This window comes from Agrilus planipennis, unplaced genomic scaffold, assembly GCF_000699045.2.
Source record: "Agrilus planipennis isolate EAB-ADULT unplaced genomic scaffold, Apla_2.0 scaffold145, whole genome shotgun sequence".
Taxonomy (NCBI): domain Eukaryota; kingdom Metazoa; phylum Arthropoda; class Insecta; order Coleoptera; family Buprestidae; genus Agrilus; species Agrilus planipennis.
Window position 1 is genome coordinate 318,092 of NW_020440372.1, and position 23,181 is coordinate 341,272.

The 23,181-nt window shown below is 33.0% G+C and overlaps 1 protein-coding gene across 1 annotated transcript in view; it reads left to right on the forward strand.

Moving 5' to 3' along the window:
* The window catches only part of LOC108736971 (E3 ubiquitin-protein ligase hyd), a 95,195-nt gene that overhangs the window by 33,248 nt on the left and 38,766 nt on the right, over nt 1-23,181 (forward strand). The window contains 10 exon segments of the mRNA XM_025979658.1: nt 148-398; nt 4,079-4,348; nt 10,214-10,493; nt 12,455-12,893; nt 17,331-17,550; nt 18,995-19,233; nt 19,290-19,417; nt 21,887-22,262; nt 22,328-22,668; nt 22,724-23,005. Coding sequence (XP_025835443.1) covers nt 148-398; nt 4,079-4,348; nt 10,214-10,493; nt 12,455-12,893; nt 17,331-17,550; nt 18,995-19,233; nt 19,290-19,417; nt 21,887-22,262; nt 22,328-22,668; nt 22,724-23,005 — 2,826 coding nt within the window.

The window sequence follows — 23,181 nt, forward strand, 5'->3', positions numbered from 1 at the left end:
TATTTTAAATTTAAAAATATAATATTAAGGTATCAAATATTAAAAATAAAATTGGTAAACTGAATTGTGTTTTTGAGATTCGACTTAAATGTGAATAAATATCAAAAGAAATGTGAACAATTTGTTTGACTTATAATTCCAATTTAGAAAGACAGAAAAGATTGACTACATCCGGAGCTGATGCAAGCAACGATCAAAGACGTGACGAAGAGGAGTGGCTTTTAAGGGATGTAATTTTTGTCGAAGACGTTAGGAGCATTCCTGTGGGAAGAGTACTGAAAGTGGACGGAGCTTATGCTGCAGTTCGCTTTCCTTCATCTCATTCGAAAGAAAAGGATTCCAAAGATTCCGATGACATTTTCCAGGACTGCCGTTTAATGCGTAAGGATGACCTTCAGGTATGATACGATATTTACTGTAGTAGTTCTTATCTAAAATAGTTTGTCGTATGGTTAATAATACATATAATGTAGAAAAGTATTCTTTCCATCTGTCTGCCTTTTCCTCACTTTCTATCAAAATGACCCTACTTCGTGTCTTATATTATTACTACTGTACTCTATTTCTCTAAAATTCCTTTTCATTATATAATAAGCATCATCTGTTTTATCTATTTAAAACTTTTCCTTTACTTCTTTACACCTCATATTAATTTACTGTTCCTTAGCTGCTCTACACTTCTTAATTATTTCCCACTTTATCGTCTTATATCTTTTTTGTCCTTCGTCTGTCTGGTTTTTGTATTTCCTCTTCACTTCTATTAATCCTACAATCTCGTTTGTTATCCACGGATTCCTACTTACGTTTTGTTTAAGACCTAATGCATCTGCAACTGCAGACTTGAAGCACGTTTTAATGCAATTCCATTTTGTCCCTGCCATTCGTTTCTCCTGCCTCCGTTAGTACTTCGTCTGTTCTTTTACCTAGCCTATCACGCGTTTTATTACATTTTAGCTTTTCTAAGTCAAGACGTCTCCTACGTTCCCTCTTTTTCAGAATTTTCAATTTAAGATTAGTCTTCATGACTATTATCTTATGATCGTTATCTATATTTGCTCCTGGATACTCCTACAGTGTTTTACTTGATTTTTAAAACTTACCTAACAAGTATGTAATCTAACTGATATCTTCCTAAATCACCTGAATCTTCCAGGTCTAGCGCATCTTAAAGTGATGGTTGAATAAAGTATTCGCGACGGTTAAGTTATGTTTATCGTAAAATTGTATCAGTCTATCTCCCCTATCATTTCTATTGTCTAATCCACAAGAATCTGCTATTGCACCGTCTTTACCTTCACTTATTACTGCGTTGAAGTCTCCTACAACTATTAGGTTTTCCCACCCTTTCACTAAACTTAATACGTCTTCTATATCTGTATAAACCGCTTCTACGTCTTCATCATTGTAAGATGATGTAGGCATGTTGATCTGCACTATTTCCGTTTTTACCTGTTTCGAGTTTAATTTAACCATAACTGTCCTATCGCTTTTTTGTAAATAACTTTCTACAGTCTGTCCTGCTTTCTTACGCATTACATTTTTAAAGCATTTAAGATAATTAGGCGTCTACTATTTAGAAACTGTACATAAGGGGTTCATTATAAATTTACATGTTTACCTTTTATCCCTTCACTGAATAGTTTAATTAAGTTAAGTTTGCATAAATACAAAAGCAATCATATTAATAATCTCTATCATTATCGTAAGTAAATGAGTTTTTTTATAAATATTACTGATAAAATTGAGACTACCTGTGGTGAATTTACTTGCGGACAGTGTAGGCTCGGTAAGAAACAAAGTATCAGTACTGAGCGACAAAGTGCATCTGTTTCCTTCCGAATGCATTACTTTTCTGTATTTTACGCAGTTCTCCCGGAATCTCAGATGCTAAGCTATTTCTGTCAAGTAATAAATTATAGGAGAGTTAGATTTAAATGATAGTAACCTAAGAAATCTATGTTGGACTCTTTCTAGTGTAAGTATTGGCACAGTGAGGTGACCAGATTGGAGAGTAATAAATCAAATGTGGAACACTGACGGTTTTTTATAAATAAATAATAGATGAAGTATTATTAGATGATTTTGTAGATCTGGTGTTAAAACTAAGTGTTTTAAGAGATTTAGAGATAGTACGTGCTATGGTAATTAAACGATAAATGTTGATTAAATATAACTCCTAAGTCTTTCATGATGGAACCGCGATCATCTAATGTGTTAAATATCTAGCAATCGAATACGAGGCAATTTAGCCTCTACTTCACAAAAGAACAGATTTGCCTTTATCTATATTTAACGAGAGTTCATTAAGAATTGACCTGCGTTGAAATCAGTTTGGAGGTTAGTACATTCTGATGGAGATCGTATGATCTTAGAGGTTTTAGAATCATTAGCAGAGATGGAGCTATGTTTCACAGTTGATATGATATCATTAATTTAGATAATGAATAGTAACGGACCAAGATGAGATATTTGGAAAGGAAAAAGATAATTCACCATCAATTTTGACAATTTGCGATCTGTTAGATAGGTATGATTCAAGCCAAGATAGAAGCCTACAATTTAAGCCAGAATCCCTTAATTTATCTATAAGTCTTTTGTGGTTGACTGAATTAAAGACGTTCGAGAAATCAAGCTAAATAGTGTCAGTCTGGTAACCATTTTCAAATCCACTTATAATACTATTAGTGTGATGTAAAAGATTTGTAAAAGTAGAATGCTTAGGGACAAAATCAGGTTGGTCGGGACAATTTGATGCAAAAGGACCGAAGAATGTTTCTCGGTAACAATGGCATCTAACAACTCGGCTGTAGATGAGACAATAGCTATGGGACGATAATTACTTATGCTTTGTTTGTCACCAGATTTATAAATAGGAGTAATGTAGGATGATTTGTGTGTTATTTTTGTATATGATTATGTGGTTGGAGTTAGGATGAATATTGTTGAGTTTTACACATTCAGCACGAGGCGTTTTATAACGATTGTGCTGCGCCAGAGTTTGGTCAGCAGAGACAGATACACTTTTAGGTAGCAACTTCCAATTCTTTAGCACAGTACGAGCATCATCAGAAGAACTCAACCTAACGAAGAAGGGCCTAATACTGTCAGCAGCAAATTACCCATTCTGTGACCATAAATCTTGTTTAGGTTGATCGATGAGAAAGAAGACAGTATTTTGATGACACTATTAAGACAGTTGTCATTTTCACTGGATGGGCTAGCAGAGGCGGATTCGGTTATATTCCTGAAAATAACGTTGGAGAATGATCTAGAATTTTTATCGCTAAGCTCATCCAGGTTCACATTAGGGATGAGATTGTATTTTTAAGATTGAATGAGACTTAAGACAATTTAGTGCCAAGTTTTTTATTTAGATAGGATTTTAATTCCAACTTAAAAATGTCTTGCAGTAAGAGAGATTCACAGATATCGTTGAAAAAGACGGTGACTTGAGATTGTTGGTGAAGCCTTAAAAAAACTTCACTCGTATCACAGAGGCTGTGTTCAAAGTTTTTAGAGGCACATGGGTAGCAGAAATAGGTAGAAATAATGTTATTTGCGTAATCCAACACCACCAGACTTGGACGTACAACCTAAGAAGAATTCTTGTTTTACACTGATAATATAGAACTCTCTGGTTTGAGCTTTGTAGCATATAATAGCGCATTCAGAAGTACTTTTAATTATTTTCAGGAATTCTTTATTCCCATTGCTTGGCTGGTCATGATTAGCGAGCAATGAAAGCACGTATATAGATTAGGTGGAAAAAAGTCACAATATTATAAAGTTCATTAAAATTGGGCGAAAAACTGAAAAAACTTGAAGAGACAAATATGAAATAAATACACAAGCATGCAACTTTAGTTTAATATTATAGCTCAAGATCAAAGATTTTGCAGGAGCTGGAAGAAACTAAACAATACTTAGACGCTCCATTTTATAACTAATAATTTATACATTCGCATTAGTTCATCTATATTAAAATTTCCAATGTTAATCAACAAATTCAAGTTTCTATACTTGATAGTTTTGGTATGCAGTACATATGGAAAATTTAACATTTTCTTTTCTTTAATAGGTGATAAAGTCATCATCAACATCTCGCGTCCCAGATTGTTTTCAACGAACTCCTAGGCGGATCCAAATTCCGGAGTCGAGTGGTCAGATATTAAGCCTCGCTGTTGATGGCCAAGGGATTCACTCTATCGTTAGGAATGGAACGAAATTTAGCTATGTCGTGTACAATATCAGTAGCGGTAGAATAGAACAGGATAACCAGTTTCCTAGTGACATTGCGTCTTTTATGGGCCTTTATCCCCAAAATATATCCTTAGTCTGCTTCGGTGATGTAAGTTTTTCGAATGTTTAATATTGTTCTTGCTCTTAAATCCACCGAATAAGCAGCAAAATATTGCTTATTTGGTCGCTAAAAAGAGCTAAAGTAAATTGATGATTGGTTTGTCTTATTTATTTAATAAGTTTTTTCTTATTGACTGAAATATTTAAAATTATATTTCATCAATCATCTTACAAGACTAATATTATGTGAAACTTTGGAACTAACTTATGGTTTGTAATGTTTTATGTATTATATAATTATAATACAATTCATAATTGGGTGTCTTCTGAAAACGGTGCAATATTTCGAAAAATACGTTTTAGATCAAGAAATGAAAATACACACATCAGAAGTTTTTGAAAAAACGATTAAATGATAGGTATCAAAATTGATGCTTCCACCCCAATTTTTGTGGACGGAGCAGGGGACAGTTTTAAAATCTTAAATAGGAACCTGACAATAGTTTGAACTACTTTAGATTATACAATCAGTATTTTCAATTGTACAACGTCCAACGTTTCGCTTAATATTTATTGGCTTTTTCAAGGACTATAAAATTAATATATTTTTGTTAATATATTTAGCAAAATGAGCAATTACGTCCCTTTTTATTTAAGCAAAAATATATTGCTTAAATTGTTTTTTTAACATACAATATAAAATTGTATAAGACAATTTACAATTTACTCACCGATTTGATATACAAATAAAATTAAAATGAGCCAAATAAAGCACTACATATTTAAATTAACAAAAACGTATTGATTTAAAATCCTTGAAAAAGTCCACAAATGCTGACGAAACGTTGGATGTTGTACAATTGCAAAAAAATTAAAATATATTATGATTACTTCAGATTATTGTTACGTTACTATATGTCAGGGAAAATATGTAATCCATAGAGATTCCCACTTGATTGTAGATTTTAGGAAAAATGTATTATATATTATAACTACCTATTATCCAGTTTTTCTGAGATTGCATGTGTGTATAAATACTGACTGAAGTTAGCAAGAATAGATATGGAATGAGTTCATTTTTATTTGCTAGTTTTACTTACTTTTTGCTAATTAGTATCATTTGCGTTTCAATCTTTCTGTTACTAAAGACATTTTATTTGCTTTTCAAATTTATAATGTTTGCGATGCTCATTGTATTTTTCGAATGTCAAAAAATAAATAACTGCTACAACAGATAGTGGTCACCTCATCTATTTACTTCTGGCGTGGATGGCGCTAAGACCAATAGCAATCGCTAGATATAATTTGATTTTGTCGCATTTTTGCTTTATAGCGGCCGCTTTGAATATAAAAAAATGCATGTGATATAGTTTTGAATATACATACTACATACTTTAGATTTCTGGTACAATTTCTCGCCTTTTTGGCTGTCATTTTTGATTGCATATTGCATTAATTCATAAGATTTAATTTACATGTATTTTTCCTAATTTCGTTAGTAAGTAAAAATTGTCGAGCCTTTTGTACAAAATTCAATGTAGTTGACAATTTCCTTTGTTAACGTGGTCTTTTTCTGTGTATCTGTATATTTACTGGTTTTTGCATGGGTACATTGTCAAATCGCCACTTATGTTTCCTAAATCCCAAAGTATAGAATTATAAATATAATAAGTTAGGCTACTTTGTCGGAATTATTAAGTATGAGTTGTATACTCTAGAACAAAATTCTTATAAATAGGCTCCACTTTTATTAAAGGCCATAGGACGATAAGCATAGCGAATCGGCCCCAGAGGAATATCGGGATAATTTTTTTAGGAGACATTGATACTAATGAGATACGTTAATTTTGAAAATTTTAGACCTCTATCTATTTTGGTTTTTGACTAAATTCAAAAAAACGAAAAATCAGAAAATAATTTTTTTCTCGAAAACGGCTCAATCGATTTAATTGAAATTTATACACGTTATGAAGGTATATAAGGGCTATACTCGGAAAAAATAACAGCTCATAATCTTTATAATAACCATTAAAAACAGGCATTTTTTACCGAAATTATTTTTTTTCTTTATGATAATGTTCTAGAACAATTTTGAAATAAACTTTTTTTTATGCCCTTTTTAATAAAGAATAACCCCTCAAATTCTTAAATCGATCAGAAAGGTACGCCATATTGAAAAACAAGAAAAACCGATTTTTTTTATATAAAAATCGATTTATTTTACTTTTTATACTTTTGAAACAAAAGAAAAGCGGGTTAAATGATTAATTTTATAAGTGCAAATAACATCAAATATTGAAAACAATAGTGTAATTGTTTTTTTAAGTCAAAATATTAAAAAAAGGAATTATAAACTATATTTAGATAAACCAAAAGATGACTCATTAATGTTAGTGATAGTCAACTATTTTGAATTTGAATTTGATAGTCTGGACATAGATCGAAAACCGAAGTAACGAGATAATACATCTTTTTCAAATGATTGTATCACTTGTTCACAATATTTTGAAACTAACTGCTCATTTTCTAATTGTAAAGTCGCTGATATCAATTTGTTTGAATTGTCGGTACGGAGTTTAAGTAAAAATACAATAAGAGCTTGAGTTACAGTACGAGTATCTGTATTTCTCATGATTCAATCATCCATCTTATCGAGCAGTGTAGAGTCACACTCAACAGCAAAGCTTTCCCTAATTTTAGTTAACTCTGATGATCTCAAAATGCTCCAATTACAATAAACTTTTATTAGGTAGAGATCTTCTTCATAAAAGCGCTTATTTATCAAATGATCTTTACAGCATCGATTTCCATTGGGAATGAAAATCCGTCGCTTAATTATGAACTACATACGAGCATCTTGAGGAACAACCATAGATTTCTATTCTGAACCAAACATACACAACAATATCTATGAGTTATAACAGTTCTTTTGATTTGAACATCAATACACTCTTCAGTATCATTGCATATAACATTCAGATCAAACGATGGATCATCAGAGCTTGACTGAGACAAAGACATTAATGATAAGTTCGATTCAGTTTTTTTAAATAACTTAACTGTATCTCGAGGTGATTCTCCTCCTAAAGGCTTTTTTTTGTTTCCCATCATCAACTTTTATTTTCTTATAAATTTTCAGACAGCCGAAAATTGTTCAGCATCTTCCTGTGAAGTACCCGATATTTTTTTTGTCAATCTTGAACACACACAACACCTCGGATTATTAGTTTTAAACTTTTATTTATTCACTTAAAAGAGTTTTTAAAGAAAAATAATTATTACGTTAAACAAAAAATATAAAAGCAATAAAAGCGTTGACGTTGGATCGATGAAAAATCGATACTCAAGCGTCTGAATACCCTAAACACTGAATCAACGAGTAATTTCTCTAGTTTTCACAAAGAAGATTAACGAAGCTGATAACTGCACTATAAATGCTTTAAACAGGACTTTGAAACCGCAAACGAAAATTAAATTTTCTGAACGCACGCATGACAGCAACAATTGCCCAAGCTGAAATGGCGGCAAAATGCTTCAGTGCCTCTGACTTATTCAAAATAGCTGACTATCAAATTCAAATTCAAAATAGTTGACTATCACTAACATTAATGAGTCATCTTTTGGTTTATCTAAATATAGTTTATAATTCCTTTTTTTAATATTTTGACTTAAAAAAACAATTACACTATTGTTTTCAATATTTGATGTTATTTGCACTTATAAAATTAATCATTTAACCCGCTTTTCTTTTGTTTCAAAAGTATAAAAAGTAAAATAAATCGATTTTTATATAAAAAAAATCGGTTTTTCTTGTTTTTCAATATGGCGTACCTTTCTGATCGATTTAAGAATTTGAGGGGTTATTCTATATTAAAAAGGGCATAAAAAAAAGTTTATTTCAAAATTGTTCTAGAACATTATCATAAAGAAAAAAAATAATTTCGGTAAAAAATGCCTGTTTTTAATGGTTATTATAAAGATTATGAGCTGTTATTTTTTCCGAGTATAGCCCTTATATACCTTCATAACGTGTATAAATTTCAATTAAATCGATTGAGCCGTTTTTGAGAAAAAAATTATTTTCTGATTTTTCGTTTTTTTGAATTTATTCAAAAACCAAAATAGATAGAGGTCTAAAATTTTCAAAATTAACGTACCTCATTAGTATCAATGTCCCCTGAAAAAATTATCCAGATATTCCTCTGGGGCCGATTCACTGTGCTTATCGTCCTATGGCCTTTATTTATTTTATCTTTTGAATTAAAAAATGTATGTGTCTGGTTGAATGTGTGAACAAAATATTAGCGATTTTTTTCGAGAATTTGTGTAGTTAATTTCAATACATTACAAGTGAATTAGTTTTTGAATTAATTTTTTTACCGCTATAGGTAACCTCTAATTAATGAGGAAAAATTGTTGCTACTGTTACGCCATCGCCGTGATTCGAATCCGGGTCCCTGGCTTTACGCACTATTGCTTTGCCACTATGCTACTAGAGGTGACACCAGCAACAACGACGACACGTACCTAACTACGTAGGTCATTAACATTGTTAATAATGATTACACATTGGTTTGACGAATCTGTGACCTACGTATGTAGGTATGTATCGGTATTATGGTTGCTGCTATCACAACTCGTAATTTAGTATTAGAGGCGTGTAATGACAAGGACCCGGGCTCGATTTCCGGCTAGGACGTGACAGCAGCAACAAATTTTGCCTCATCAATTTAAGGTTATCTGTAGTGATAAAAATATTATTAAAAATGAGATGGCAGTTAGCAAGTTATTTGAGACAATGGTACTAAAATTTTTAATTAAATATTGGAAGTTAATTTGCCTTTTAACAATTTTTTGCTCTCCTAGGTAGTAATTCTGGAAGTAATAGTTGCATATAAAAGTGCATTGTTTATAACATTTACGACCAACCAGTTTGCATATATTTTTAGTTAATTCGTCATCTTTATTGGACATAAACAATTATCGCAATTTTTAAAATTATTTTTATAAAATTGATCTCAAAAAGTGATAAAGAGATCGCATTTTAAATGGCCGCAATGTATTACTAGTATTCAAATTTAAAAAATAAACATCAACCACTATACTGAATTTCTTCAACCTCATTTTTTGGGCATGTTTATTTGATTTCATAAATTCTATTATTTGCTTCGAGTCGCTTACCCCGTAACTTCTGTGTTTTTGAGGGTAAAAGAATTACCACAAGGTAAATAAATGCAGCGCAGTTTTAAATTTTAGCATTTGGAATAGAAATGTTATACTTACAAAATCGATTTTATAGATTTTTTTAACTTAACTCTATTAAACAATCAACGGCGGCAAAAGAAGACGGAATCTGTATCTACACTATCGTTTGCCTGCATCTTAATCTAATTTAGGGAAACAATGGGTTTTTAATTGTAAATGTTCTGATTCAAAGCAAAAGGCAAAAGTTTATAATAATCCGGTATTTTTTAGTTTTCAATAATTTGTCGTTAACAGTTGGTTGATTTTTATTAAGTCTAAAAAAAAAAAACGAAAAAGTTAAAAAATGGCTCTTGACAGTCTTTATTTATCTTACTACAAAATTTCAAATGTCTAAAAATGTAAGCATATCACACATGATATCTAAACCAATAAGCATGGTTTTACGCCACGTCGCGTGCACTACTGAATCATTTTAACATTTTTTTCAAATAATTTAAACAAAAAGTGCAATTTTTGACATTTTTTGTAATGAGGACAGTCAAATCCATAAGTCATATTGCGGCATAATATCGTCATTTACAGCAGTGAATACGCTAGTAGTATTGAATATAACGAGATACATTGGAATATTTTTACTCATCAAATTTAATTTTTTTTTAACTATTTTATCTGTTTTTTTTCCGTACCTGATTGTCTTTTTTATTTTCAGTCTTCTGAGACCATCCTAATTCTTCGCGATGGAAATAGTACAATTTATCCTTTGGCCAAAGATTGCGCTGGTGCTATTAAGGACCCTTTACCATTACATTTGCCTCCTGTTCGTGCCATTGGCACTGGTACCATAGCTCTGACTGGGACTCCTCACAACATGAAAAACCAGGTAGCCATAGTTTTGATGGCTGTAGATGCACAGCTGCTTATGTCCAAAATATTACATTGTGATGCCGAGGGCACTAGACAAGTTTTGGCTCAACTCGATAATGACTATAGTAAGTTTTTTTTAATTTCAATATATTGATTTTTTAAGTATTAAAAATTGAACACAACTTCGGAAAATTTGCACAAAGGTTGTTTAGTGATTTGTTACATCTGTTTTGCCAGATATTAGATTCTTTAGACAAGGTTACTTACTAAAACAAATACAATAATATGCATGTGTTTAAATAGGTATATACATTAAGTACAGTAAAAGTTCCTTATTCGCGGGTGAAAAAATTGCAATCCAGTTCCTGTATTTGCGGTTAAAAATTTCATTATTCGCAATGCAATCGGTAAACAGAAAAGCATTCGGTTTCATTTATTAAGGGGATTGACAACAATAGACTGTCGTGTCTAGTGTGAATTTTCCGAAAACGTGGGTTTTATTCCCAACATTGTGATTTAACGCTGCGAAATAAATATCTGATTTTTTGTATGGTAACAGACAAAGGTTCACACTAACTCGGTACGTTTTTGGTATTCAATAATACGGTCATTAAAAACTTTTACCAGTGCTTAAAGTTGATGCTTCTTGTAGGACACGTATTTTCAACAGAAATTAAAAAATGGCCTTCGACAGGCTTTAGATAAAGCTTTATCTATCTTACTACAAAATTTCAAATCTCTGTTCCAAACATTAAACTCATGATATCTAGAACCAATACTTACGGCACATATACTAATAAATCCCCTTAACGTATCAGCATCTTTTGACTGTGTACTGTGGTACAAGCCGAGCCGCTTTTTATAAAAGATGTAACCGACTAAACAGAAAAGGATTCGGTGTTATTTTTCAATGTATCGGCATCTTTTAAGTACTGTTGGCTCGGGCTGAGGCGACTTTTATAAAAGATATAACCGAGTAGACTAATTAAAATTCAAAACAAGAAAAAATCACTAAATTTTATAAACCCTTGTTTAAAATTTATTATAACGATTAATTTTAATTGCGAATTTCTCAATAGGTTCATTTTATTTTGATACATATTAGTTTTATTTTGGAACCTTAGAAGGTATCCCTTATGATTCCATACTAATTGCAATTTCCACGGTTTGTGTATTCGCGGCATATTTATGGAACGTATTCAACAATTTTTTTTTTAATTTATAAGTCGAAAGACCAAGTGGAAAATAAGATATCTGCAATAATCAACATTTTATTGGCACGTTTAGTGTCTTAAAAACAATTAGAAAGTGCCTTTTCTAGGGAAAAGGTGCGTGGTCAGGCGTTTCGTCATTATACGTATAGGCTTGGTGATTGTACGCTACTCACGCTAGTTATTAGTCGTTACAGGCTATTTACGAAGTATTTTTTGTAGGTATATATTGTTTGATTCTATATGGCTTCAAAAATGTGCTTGTTATTATTGCATACTTACAGAATACAAAATGTAAAAAAATAGAGACTATCTTTATATAAAAATCTTAAAAAAGGAGAAAATTAAAACAATTTTTATTATCAAAAAAGCTGCATTAGACAAAACACACTAAGGTGACAAATTAGCGAACTTCATGTACACTGTCCTTTCTTACATCGACTAACAAAAATAAAGACAGACATGGAAGAGAATAGTGAACTAATAAATGATATACGACTGTAGAGTATAATTAGATAAACGCAACATTGAAATAGGATTATAAACAATTTAATATTTGTTAGAGGTTATCAAAGTTACCTTACAATTTTGTGTTTCATATGAATTCATCGTAAAAAATATACCATTCCATTTAAAATAACAATGTTGACATCAACTTCCAATATAACCGGAAACGGCCGATATGTGAAATTATTTTAGTCATCCTCGATAATCCATAGTGCCAAATTTTCAAATATCTAACAAGTTTAGTTTCCCTAAAACTATTAAGTACCACTCAGTATATAGATATAAATAAATGATGATATGTTAAAATAATAATAAAATTTAAAATAACTTTCTAGAAGCATTTCTAACTACAAATTTGATATTTTCAGAGTCAAATCCTAGTATAATTCAAGGAGTACTGGCAGAGAGATGCGACGGAAATCGTAACATATTCCATGCAATAGTGCATATGTGCACGCCTACATCTAACAAAGAAACGGAAAGTGGTAGGGTAGATTTTAAAATAACAATTTCTTATTCATTTTGACAACGTTTATGTTTAGATCAACAAGGTTTTGTTCAAGAGGAGCCTTTATCCACGCATAATTGGCCGCCTGAATCATTCGATGTTGCTTCTGGCTACGAAGACAGTCTTATGGGGCTTGGCACGGGGACAACAGGAAAAAACCATTCTAATTCTAATTGCGCTTCGAACATTGCCGTTGTAGACCCAACGGAAAGGAGAAATAATGCTATGCAAATCTTACACATACTCCTTTATGAACCAACGTCTCTCACGCCGTACTTAGTGGAATTACTTTCTGCAAAGTGAGTATTTAAACAAAGTATGTTTTTAATTTAAAGAACAATAAGGTAACTGGTAAAGGTGAGGTACAGGCGGGAATTGTAAGGCTAAGAGTCTGGAGATTTTAACTAGAATCGTGCAGAGAAGGATGGAAAGGAGCGGATGAAATATTGAAGGAAGATCAGTGTGCGACACACATTTCTTATTTAGCGTAGACATCTGTGCGTAAAAATAGTCGAAGCGACAAACAATATTTCAGTTGAAATACACTCGTCAAGGGTTTTACAACAGACTCAATCCTTTATAAAGTAAATTCTAAGGATTAAAATTACACAATTAACCACAACACTTAATCAACGCGAAAACGCTTTTCGCTCATTTATTTTAAAAACAAGACTCCAACGTTTTAAACTTAAGGAGCTATAGGGTTGTTCGGAAAGTCATTTCGTTTTTTCCCGACAGAGGATTTATTTGTATTCTTTTGCACCCAACTTCACATTTAAGCCGTATAATTTTTATATGCTTTGAGAGCTCATATAGCAAGGCTTGTGTGTGAAAAATTCCAATTAATTCTACGCAGTAGTTTTTGGTTGGTGCCCTTTTAAATATGGAGAGCGGTAAGCAGCATTTTCGACATATCTTACTGTTTTACTACAGAAAGGGTAAAAATGCTGTTCAAGCCAGAAAGAAATTGACTGATGTGTATGGAGAAGGTGTGTTGACAGTACGCGAGTGCAAGAACTGGTTCGCTAAATTTCGATCCGGCAATTTTGATGTCGAAGATGCACTGGGGACGAAAAATGGGTTGTATACAACAACGTCAAATGCAAGAGGTCATGGAGCAAAAAAGATGAACCGGCTCAAACCATTTCCAAAGCCGATATTCATCAAAAAAAGGAATCGTTTTTTTTTGAGCTTTTACCGGATAACGCAACGATTAATTCGGAAGTATACTGTCATCAGCTGGACAAACTGAATGATGCACTTCAACAGAAAAGGTCAGAACTAATCAACAGGAAAGGTGTAGTGTTTCACCAAGACAACGCGAGACCTCACACAAGTTTGGTCACTCGCCAAAAGCTTTTACAGCTTGAATGGGATACAATGCTACACCCACCATATTCTCCAGACCTGGCACCATCGGATTATTATTTGTTCCGGTCACTCCAAAATTTTTTAGACGGTAAAACCTTCACCTCAAATGAGGAGGTCAAAAACCTCCTCGATCAGTTTTTTGCCAGCAAAGACCAAAAATTTTATGAGCGTGGAATTATGCTACTATCAGAAAGATAGCAAAAGGTGTTGGACCAGAACGGTCAATATATAATTTAATAAAGTATTTGTTTATTATACGAAAACTGTCTTTCATTTCCACAAAAAAAAACGAAATGACTTTCCGAACAACCCTATATTAACTACATAGTCTGCATAAGCTATTACTTGCCCACCTCTATTTCTTATGTTACCTTTTTTATTTATCCTCCTTGTTACATATTCTATACCTAGAGTAAAGAGCGTTGCTGAAAGGCAGTCCTCTTGTCTTATTCCTCTGTTTATTTGAAATTCCTCTCTATCTCCAACAATTTTTTTTAGTTTTATTTTGATATCCTTCATAGTCATTTTTATGTCGTATTAATTTATTTGCCAATTGCAATTCTTCTAGTGCTGTTATTGAGAAGTCTGTTTGTTGTATCAAAGACTTGCTGAAAACCTATAAACATCATTTTTATTTCTATATTATATTCTCTCCCTTTTTATATTATCTGTTTGATCATATGTAAGGCATCTACAATAAATTTTCCTTTTCTAAAACCAATTTGGTATTCGCCGATTTTATTTTTCTTTGTAACGTGCATAATATTTTATAAGAAGTGTTTAAAAATGTGATCCCTTTGCATATTGATTTCTCTCCTTTATAAATTGGTATTATTGCTTCATTATACCATTCTCTTGGCGTTCTCCCATATTTTCTTTATTGTCTTATATACCTCTTCGTGTAATTTACTGCCTTCGTATTTTATCAATTCTATATTTATGTTCTCTTCTAGAATTTTTTTGTTCGTGGCCTGCTTAATTATATTTGTTATCTTGTTTTTTGTTGGTACTTCTACGACTTCATCATCTTGATGCACTCTTTTTATATTCTTTTCTTCGTTCTCTTCTGTTGTTAGTATTTCCTTGAAATATTCTGTCCATATTGCTTTAATTTGTTCACCATTCTTTGCCTTCATTCCTTGTCTATTTTCTGTATTATTTATTTTAATTCCTCCAATTTCTTTCTGTTTAATTTTTTTATGTAAATTGATAAAGTTTAATAAACTCGTTCCTACTTTTAAAGATTTAATCTATGCTCCTAAAAATAATACTGAAAGAAGAGGGCTGTAATCACTATACCTAAATCTGCCTACTTGTGCTATTACGCATTTCTTTCTTATATCATATTCAACGAGAGATGGTATGAGGTAGGTAGTACTAAATTTGCTGCCTACTACCCACTGAGGAGTTTTGGAAATTTGAAAATGTTCATTAAAAGTTCATTAGACCACGGCTGCGAGACGTGGACGGTCTGCATGGCAGAAAAGAGGTTATAAGCGTCTTTTAAGGTGCGGTGTTACAGTAGGATGATGAAAATACCCTGAATAGAAAAAGTTACAAATGTGGAGTTATTAGAAAAAGCAGAGAAACTGAGGCTGTCGTAGATATTAATAAGGAAAAGGAGAGATAGGATGGTAGGACACCTTCTCTGAGACATGAAGGGATAGTTGCATGGTTGGTAAATTTTGGCATTTGTATATGACAACACAGTAACTATAAGACATACAAAAAAATTAATGGCGGCTTCTCAGTTTCTTTTTTTGAGACAATTTATTGGTGTTTTCAAAAACTAGCTATCGTCTTTTGTTTTCGAGTTTACATATCTTGGTTGTTTATAACATTAGAAAAAATTTTTTATGTTCTTTGGGCACTTTTTTTACATAAAATAGTCGAGTTATGACATAGGCATATACAGGGTGTAACAGAAATATGTGCCGAACTTTGGAGGGTGTAAACTAGATACAATAAAAAATCGAGAAGTGGGTTCAAAACCGTGGTTAAGGGTAATTTTTTTTAAAGAAAATAATAGTAATATAATAGTCCCTGAACAAGAGTTGGCAATAGAGGTCTAGTGTGATAAAAACTCTGCCGTTACATAGATAGAGAATTGCCTATTATCGAACGTCTAATCGTAAGATAAACATAAACGATTTAGTACTACACATGATGTTTAGGCTAAATAAATTAAATAAGTATACCACAGGCAGCATATACAATCACAAAAGAAATAAAAAAATTGAAAATGCCGTTCCGCATGAAGCGAATTTAACTGTAAACAACACCCCATGAAAAAAATTAGGTTCTGCAACACTTTTCTGTCGAAACCACTGACAAAAATTAACTTGCGACTGAAAATCAGTAAGGCTCGTTCCAAATGATAACAATGCAGCAATTTTGCTTTTAACATTCGCCACACTGTCATATGAGAAGAGCCAACGTTTCCTGCTATTTCCCATATATTACTTTGGGGATTGTCTTTTATGAACTCCAGGATTTCGTCTTTTACAGCGGTGATCACAACCATCAAATATGAGGTGCACATTGCCGGTTTCTCTTAATCTCTGTACTGCATTTGGTTCGCGGGTGTAGAAGTCTTCGCTGAGGATGTTGATGGCTATACAACTCAATTGTTGCATTAATGTTGTATTCACATTCGCTGTACATCAGGATCGTATCACAATGTTCTGCCGTACTAACGCTACTGTAATAACAATAAGTGGCATACTGACCTAATTGCGAATGAGCGATTGACAACCTTAAAATGATAAAACATTAAATTTGAATAAAATTTTATCTTTTTGCTATTTCATTAAAATTGTTATTGATTTGTTATATAATGCATTTTTAATGTGCTCTCAAAAGAAGTTCAGTGACGATCAATCTGGTAATCATGTAGGCCATCCCTGTGGTCTATTACTTCCTATCCAATAGGAAATTGATGTTTAATAATCCCGAAACGACTATGAGATTATGAGGAGGTGCGTCATCTTTCTGAAAGAACTTGCTATTTACTTCAGCTAATGGTAATGGCACCACTGTTATTTATGTAAAAAAGTTCCTGAAGAACGTAAAAGTCGTTACAAATAACCGAGATATGGACATGAAAGCAAAGTTTCAAAATTTCAATTTTTGTCTATAAAAACTTTTTGAAAACACCAATAAATTTGTCTCAAGAAAAGAGATCGAGAGTAACCGAGTTATCCCGTACAAATGTCGAAATTTGCCCACCCTGTGCATTAAACAAATATCTAATTTTTTACATATAACGCAAATTAATTTCTGTTGTGTTTCTTTATAAATGTACAAATAAAAGAACTAGTTTCTTTTCAAATTGTAGTAATTAAAGTTTTTAATGATTTCTTTAGGGATGCTCAAGGGCAAACCCCTTTTATGTTAGCTGTATCAACTCGAAGTTATCCAGCTGCTCTGGAATTGTTTGAGCGTATTGCTCAATTGGGGACGCCCCAAGAACAGGAAGAAATGATTTTTCCCAAAGGATCGAATCCTGATCATTCGCCTCTGCACGTTTTATGTTGCAATGATACTTGCAGTTTTACGTGGACCGGAACAGAACATATCAATCAGGTACATTAGATATTCCATTTTAAATGTACCATCTTGAATTCTTGTAACTTCCTGTTATTTTTCTAAATTAGAAATATCGTACTATTATACATGGGTTGCCCTTTCAGAAGTGTATGAGTTTTATGTTAGCAGAAAGTTCCACGGTTTTTTAGGAATTTAAATTCTTAAAATTTTGAAACTAGTTGGTGTAATGCCACTACAAATGGAGGGATTTTATATTTTTTGCGTAAAATTCTTAAGTACTTGTATTATAGGATAACTGTGTATCTCTCGCGGCGTCGAGTAATGGTGCGATTTGATATAAGGGAGATGTGCGCTGTCACCGCTCATGTTAGATAATACATAATTTTACCAGGAAATTAGTTTTAGCAGTAACAGCAGAAGGCTGTTCCTTCTTTCCCGCCCATTGAATCAGTTGTGCTGACGCAAATTATTTCACATTTTATAGAAATACACACTAGTGCTGCCGAATAACTTTGTTTTTTAAAATGGCACCTACCATACCTTATTTTGCCATTCGGTTCCGCTTTTTATCCTCTTTCGATCTAACTTGGATGTTTTTTATTATTTTATTTGAAATTTTTTGAGTAATTTTGGATTTTTGTTTTATAATGAATACTCCATTTCAGTTTCAGAAACTAGCATATTTTCAAAAATCTAATTTGCTTTGATTCTCTAAAACGTCTAATATACCACTTAGTTTGAATAATCCTATATAATTTAACAAGTTTAATTTCCTGTGAACTGATGTTCTGATTTGGGTCTAAAGACCGTCGTGTGTTCGCATCTAGTATTGGAGATGGAAGGACCTCTGAAGAAGCTCGCCACGCGTGCTAGCGAAACGTTAGGAAGCAACTCCAATAGACGGAAGCCTGTAGACCCTAGCAGAACAGCATCAGTTCACCTACTGGTCGCGAAAGCCTTTACTAATTTGTTAGTTTCCTGTGTAAACAATAGATTAATAACTACAAACGGCAAAATATATTCAAACCAAACATGAAGACGAAAGTTGAACTTGAACGCAGACAGGCTTGTTGGGAAATTAATTACTTAAAACAAATTGCTTCCAAATAGTTCAAAATTAGGGAAATAGTTTTTTATATCATATACATACAGGGTGATAAACGCCCGCACTCTGTATATAAGGTGGGTCACTATCTTGAGACAATGAAATATCTTGATCGGATCTTTCGCATGCTTTCAAAAAGGAAATCGGCGGGTGATCTTGGATATGATCTTGACCGTCAACATCGCTCTCAGATTGAAGGTCACCAGCTGATTTTCTCTTAGAAGGTATACAACTTTTGCCCAAAACATTTCTTTTTTTCAAAATAATCAGGTCCGATAAAGACATTTCATTGTCTCATGATAAATGACTCAACCCGTTTCTATATATGTTTACATATATATATACGTACTACTTTTTTTAATTCAATTGTTTTAGGATATCTTTGAGTGCCGCACTTGTGGTCTAACAGGAACTTTGTGCTGCTGTACCGAATGCGCTCGAGTTTGCCATAAAGGTCACGATTGTAAGTTAAAACGGACTTCACCAACAGCTTATTGCGATTGTTGGGAAAAGTGTAAATGTAAAGCTTTAGTAATGGGAAGTCAGGCTGTTAGATATGAATTGCTCACTAGACTCGTGAGAGATACTTGTCTTGTAGAGATGCCTAATTCACGGTAAGTACGTGTACATTCAGTCAATAAAATGAAATAAATGAGAATGATTTATTCAGTGGAGAAAGCATATTGCTCTTCTTGGCTCAAACAGTTGGGAGACAAAATCAAGAACAACGTCAGTATCGAGCTGCAAGGCCACGCACGACATCGGCTAGTTCACGAAACAAGACTCCTTCAGATGATAGTAAGTTATTTCAACTCTTATTTTTTTATTAATGTAGCTTTCAAATTATCTATAAAATAATGTATAAATACGTAATACGCGATGATTTGCCCGTTATCGGTTCTGCTATTTTCGATAAAATATTAAATGACATTTATTTTTAAACTTTTATTGAAAATTATACACAGACAACCTAAAAATTTGCTATAGATAGTTCGCTGTAAAACCACAGTTTAGATTTAGGTCGCTTGGTCAATCCTGACCAAATATGTCACCGTAGAAGGTACACATTACAACAAAGTACCGTATGATTTTTCTCCACCTCTTCGCCGCACATTTGAAAAGGTCAACGTTGCCAAGTAGTTTGTACACTACCAGTATGATATCCCGAGTACTTTAATTATGGGGTAAAGCATTCCGGACATAAAATAATCCCCATTTGGATGTCTGAGTGAGACATCCAATGATATTTGGGGAGTCAAATAGCGGCAGAGATATAAAAACTAGTCATGGACTATGGAATAATGTAGAGACGGAGTAGAAAGTGTAATTTTTTTATCGGGAGAGAGAATGATTAGTGTTCATACACTTTTGCCTAGAGTTTATTGGCTACATCCCTGCACATCTCTGCTGCTTAGTTACGATGAAAAATTGCAAAAGTTGCTTTGGAAATTTGAAAATTTTGAGAAAAACGAAGTGCTTTTTGAAGTGAAACTTCTATATAGATGACGGGGTATTACGATTTTTTCTGTCACGAAAACGCGTTACGGCCGCGTGGACGGGGTAGACGGTATATCGCGTGGTGCGAGGCGCCAGCGGTGGAGGAAGAGCAAAGCTGTATTAGTCCCGGGGGAGTGTGCTGTGCTCAACTGTTGTTTTCTTACCTCTGCTCTCCACGTGACTGGACATCATTGCCTCTATTTGGAGTCTGTGTAAAAATCAAATCATAATTTTCAGTAAACCTGCGAAAACGATATGTGTGCTGGGACACATAGTAGAAGTGAAATTTCAACAGACAAGTGGAAAAATGAATCGCAACAAAATTTTTACTTGCAGTTTTACGGGTACATTAACAATCTGCCCGTAAAACTTTTAAATTTTAATTTAAAAATAAAAATTTTGTTGCGATTCGTTTTTCCAGTTGTCCATTGTCATTCGTTTTTCCACTGGGCCGTTGCCATTCGTTTTTCCACTTGTCCGCTGAAGTTTTACTTCTGTGTCCCAGCACACATTTCGTTTTTTTTGTGGAAGTTTTGTATTAACTCAAAAGTTGGATCTGGCTGAACGATACGAATTACTTAATGACTACTACCACATGTAAAAGTTTTACACACATAATTGCTTTAAACGTTTATTTTTGGAAGCTTCGCTTCTTTTTTGACAAGAGACCAAATTAGCCGAATAACCAACTATTATGGCTAATTTACTTAATGACCAACTATACTGTATACATTACTGTCAACGTACTTTTTTTAAAATAATTTTTTAGCTGCAACTTTTTATTACATTTTTTGTCAGTACCTAATCTTATTGTCCTTTAATGACGTCACATGACTTTTAACTCCTGTGATAATTTATTATTTTATTTATATCTTTGCTATTGTAATTAAATGTTTTTTTACGATACTATGTACCTACTGCAAACATGGAGACAATTTTTAATTAACCAAGGAACCTAGTAAGAGTCCACAAAATTTAAATATTTTCAGAATTACTGTGAACCTTGTACTTTTGCTCGACCGTATTACGTCTGCGTTATGGTGCATATAGAACTGTGTTTTTACCTTAGAATTTTTAATGAAAAATCACAAATCATTTAACGTGTTAGACGTTTAATAAATCGATATAATATGACATTGACTAACTAAACAACTGTTGACGGAAACCATAGGGTTACGGTATGGAGGAGTGCCATGTTTGAAATATACACAACGGTAACATCCGTCATTTAGATTATTTATGATGCTGTTTAACCTCTTAATACTTGTTTACATGTTCATGGTTACAGTTGTATTGCTAAAAATACCGTCTCTCATTTAGAGCACCCTTAAATCGACGATCGGTGTATCAAAAGTAATCATAACAAACTAATTTTGCAATTTGCACAATTATGTGGCCCCCTCTCCCAACATACTAATCTGATAGAAGTATCAGGATATGTGCAACATAAATTACGCAGATGCCCTAGTTTTATGCTGATATTTTAAAATGATTATTCTACGATATCTCAATTAAATTTAATTTTTATTTTTAATTTTTTAATAAAACAGTCTTTTATTATTGATAATCTATATATTTAAATTTAAACAATCTGAATGCAATATAAGACATTCTAAAATGGCACAATAAGTTGCTTGTTCGGCTGTTCTTTTGTAAGTAAGCAACATAAAAGTTTAAAATAGGTCACATTCATGTTCTGTCATGTTTCATTAGATTAAAATATGTAGTAAATAAGAATGCATATTTAGGATAGTTTTCTTTTACTTACAGTTGAGTCAGATATGCCTGACCATGATTTGGAACCTCCGCGGTTTAGTCGCCGAGCATTAGAATGTCTTCTAGGTGATTGGAAGGCTGTGCGAAGTATGATTTTGTCTGGAACAAAGAAATGTGAAGATCCAATAATTGGAGATCAGGTGTATGTGGGTAAACAGTCTGGAACTACTTTACTCGATAAATTTACACACTGCCTTCTTGTAAAGTGCTATTTGGAAGTGCTTGAGATTCTTATTGAAACGCTCGTAAAAGAAATAAAAAGAGGTACTGAAGGAGGAGTAGAAGTAGCTCGAAGATTTGTTCGATCTGTTGCTCGCATTTTCGTAATTTTTAGTGTTGAAATGGCCCCAAATGCAACAAAAAGAAGAAAGTGAGTTTAGTTTTATCATTTATTCAAAATATCTAGAATTTTGTTTCTGTATTTTTTTTTTTCAGTATTAACACATATAACCAGCCCGTTAGTAAATGTAGAAGGGTCTTTAGATCGATGGTGAAGTTATCAATTGAAGAACTTTGCGAAATAGCAGATTCTCTGATAGTTCCAGTGCGTTTAGGTGTAGCGAGACCAACGGCTCCTTTCTCACTGGCAACTTCAGTTAATGAAATAATTAGTGGATCAGAAGAACTATTCTTGGTCGATCCATTGGCTGCACCTGATACTCGAACTCCTGCGGATAATTCTCCGGCAACGGAGCCACCGTTAACATTTATTGCTGAAGCTGTTCGTAGGGCTGCAGCGGCCGCTAGAGATTTAGATGATGCAAATGATGGTGAAAGTAAGAAAATTTAATTAAGAGCAAAATATTATGTTGACGTTATTTTTTAACATAGGCATGGCAATAGATAACGATGATGATAACGGTTCAGAACACGAAGATGTCCAGGCAGATCGAGAATTACCAATTGCAGTTCGTCAAGCATCCTTAAATGAAAGTGAGACTCAGGAACCGGCAGGTGATCAGCAAGAACAAGGCGGTGGTCAAGAAGAAAGTGATCCAGAATTAGATTTATTAGCTAGTACAGAATCTGATAGTGATGATAATCACAGCAATCAAGATGCTGCTTCGGCCCAAAGATCTGTCCAAACTGGAGCGACGGCGGGATCCGACACAGGTGAGGACTATACATATTCACTATCGGATAAAAGTTACACTTTTGCTAATATCAAATATTTAAGGATGTAAAAATCAAAATTGTCACCGTGTAAATTGTAAACTTCAGTTTAAAGGATCGTAGTTAGTAGGTTGTCATTACAGGCAAAAAGAGATTGTTTTCAAAAGTCAATAAAG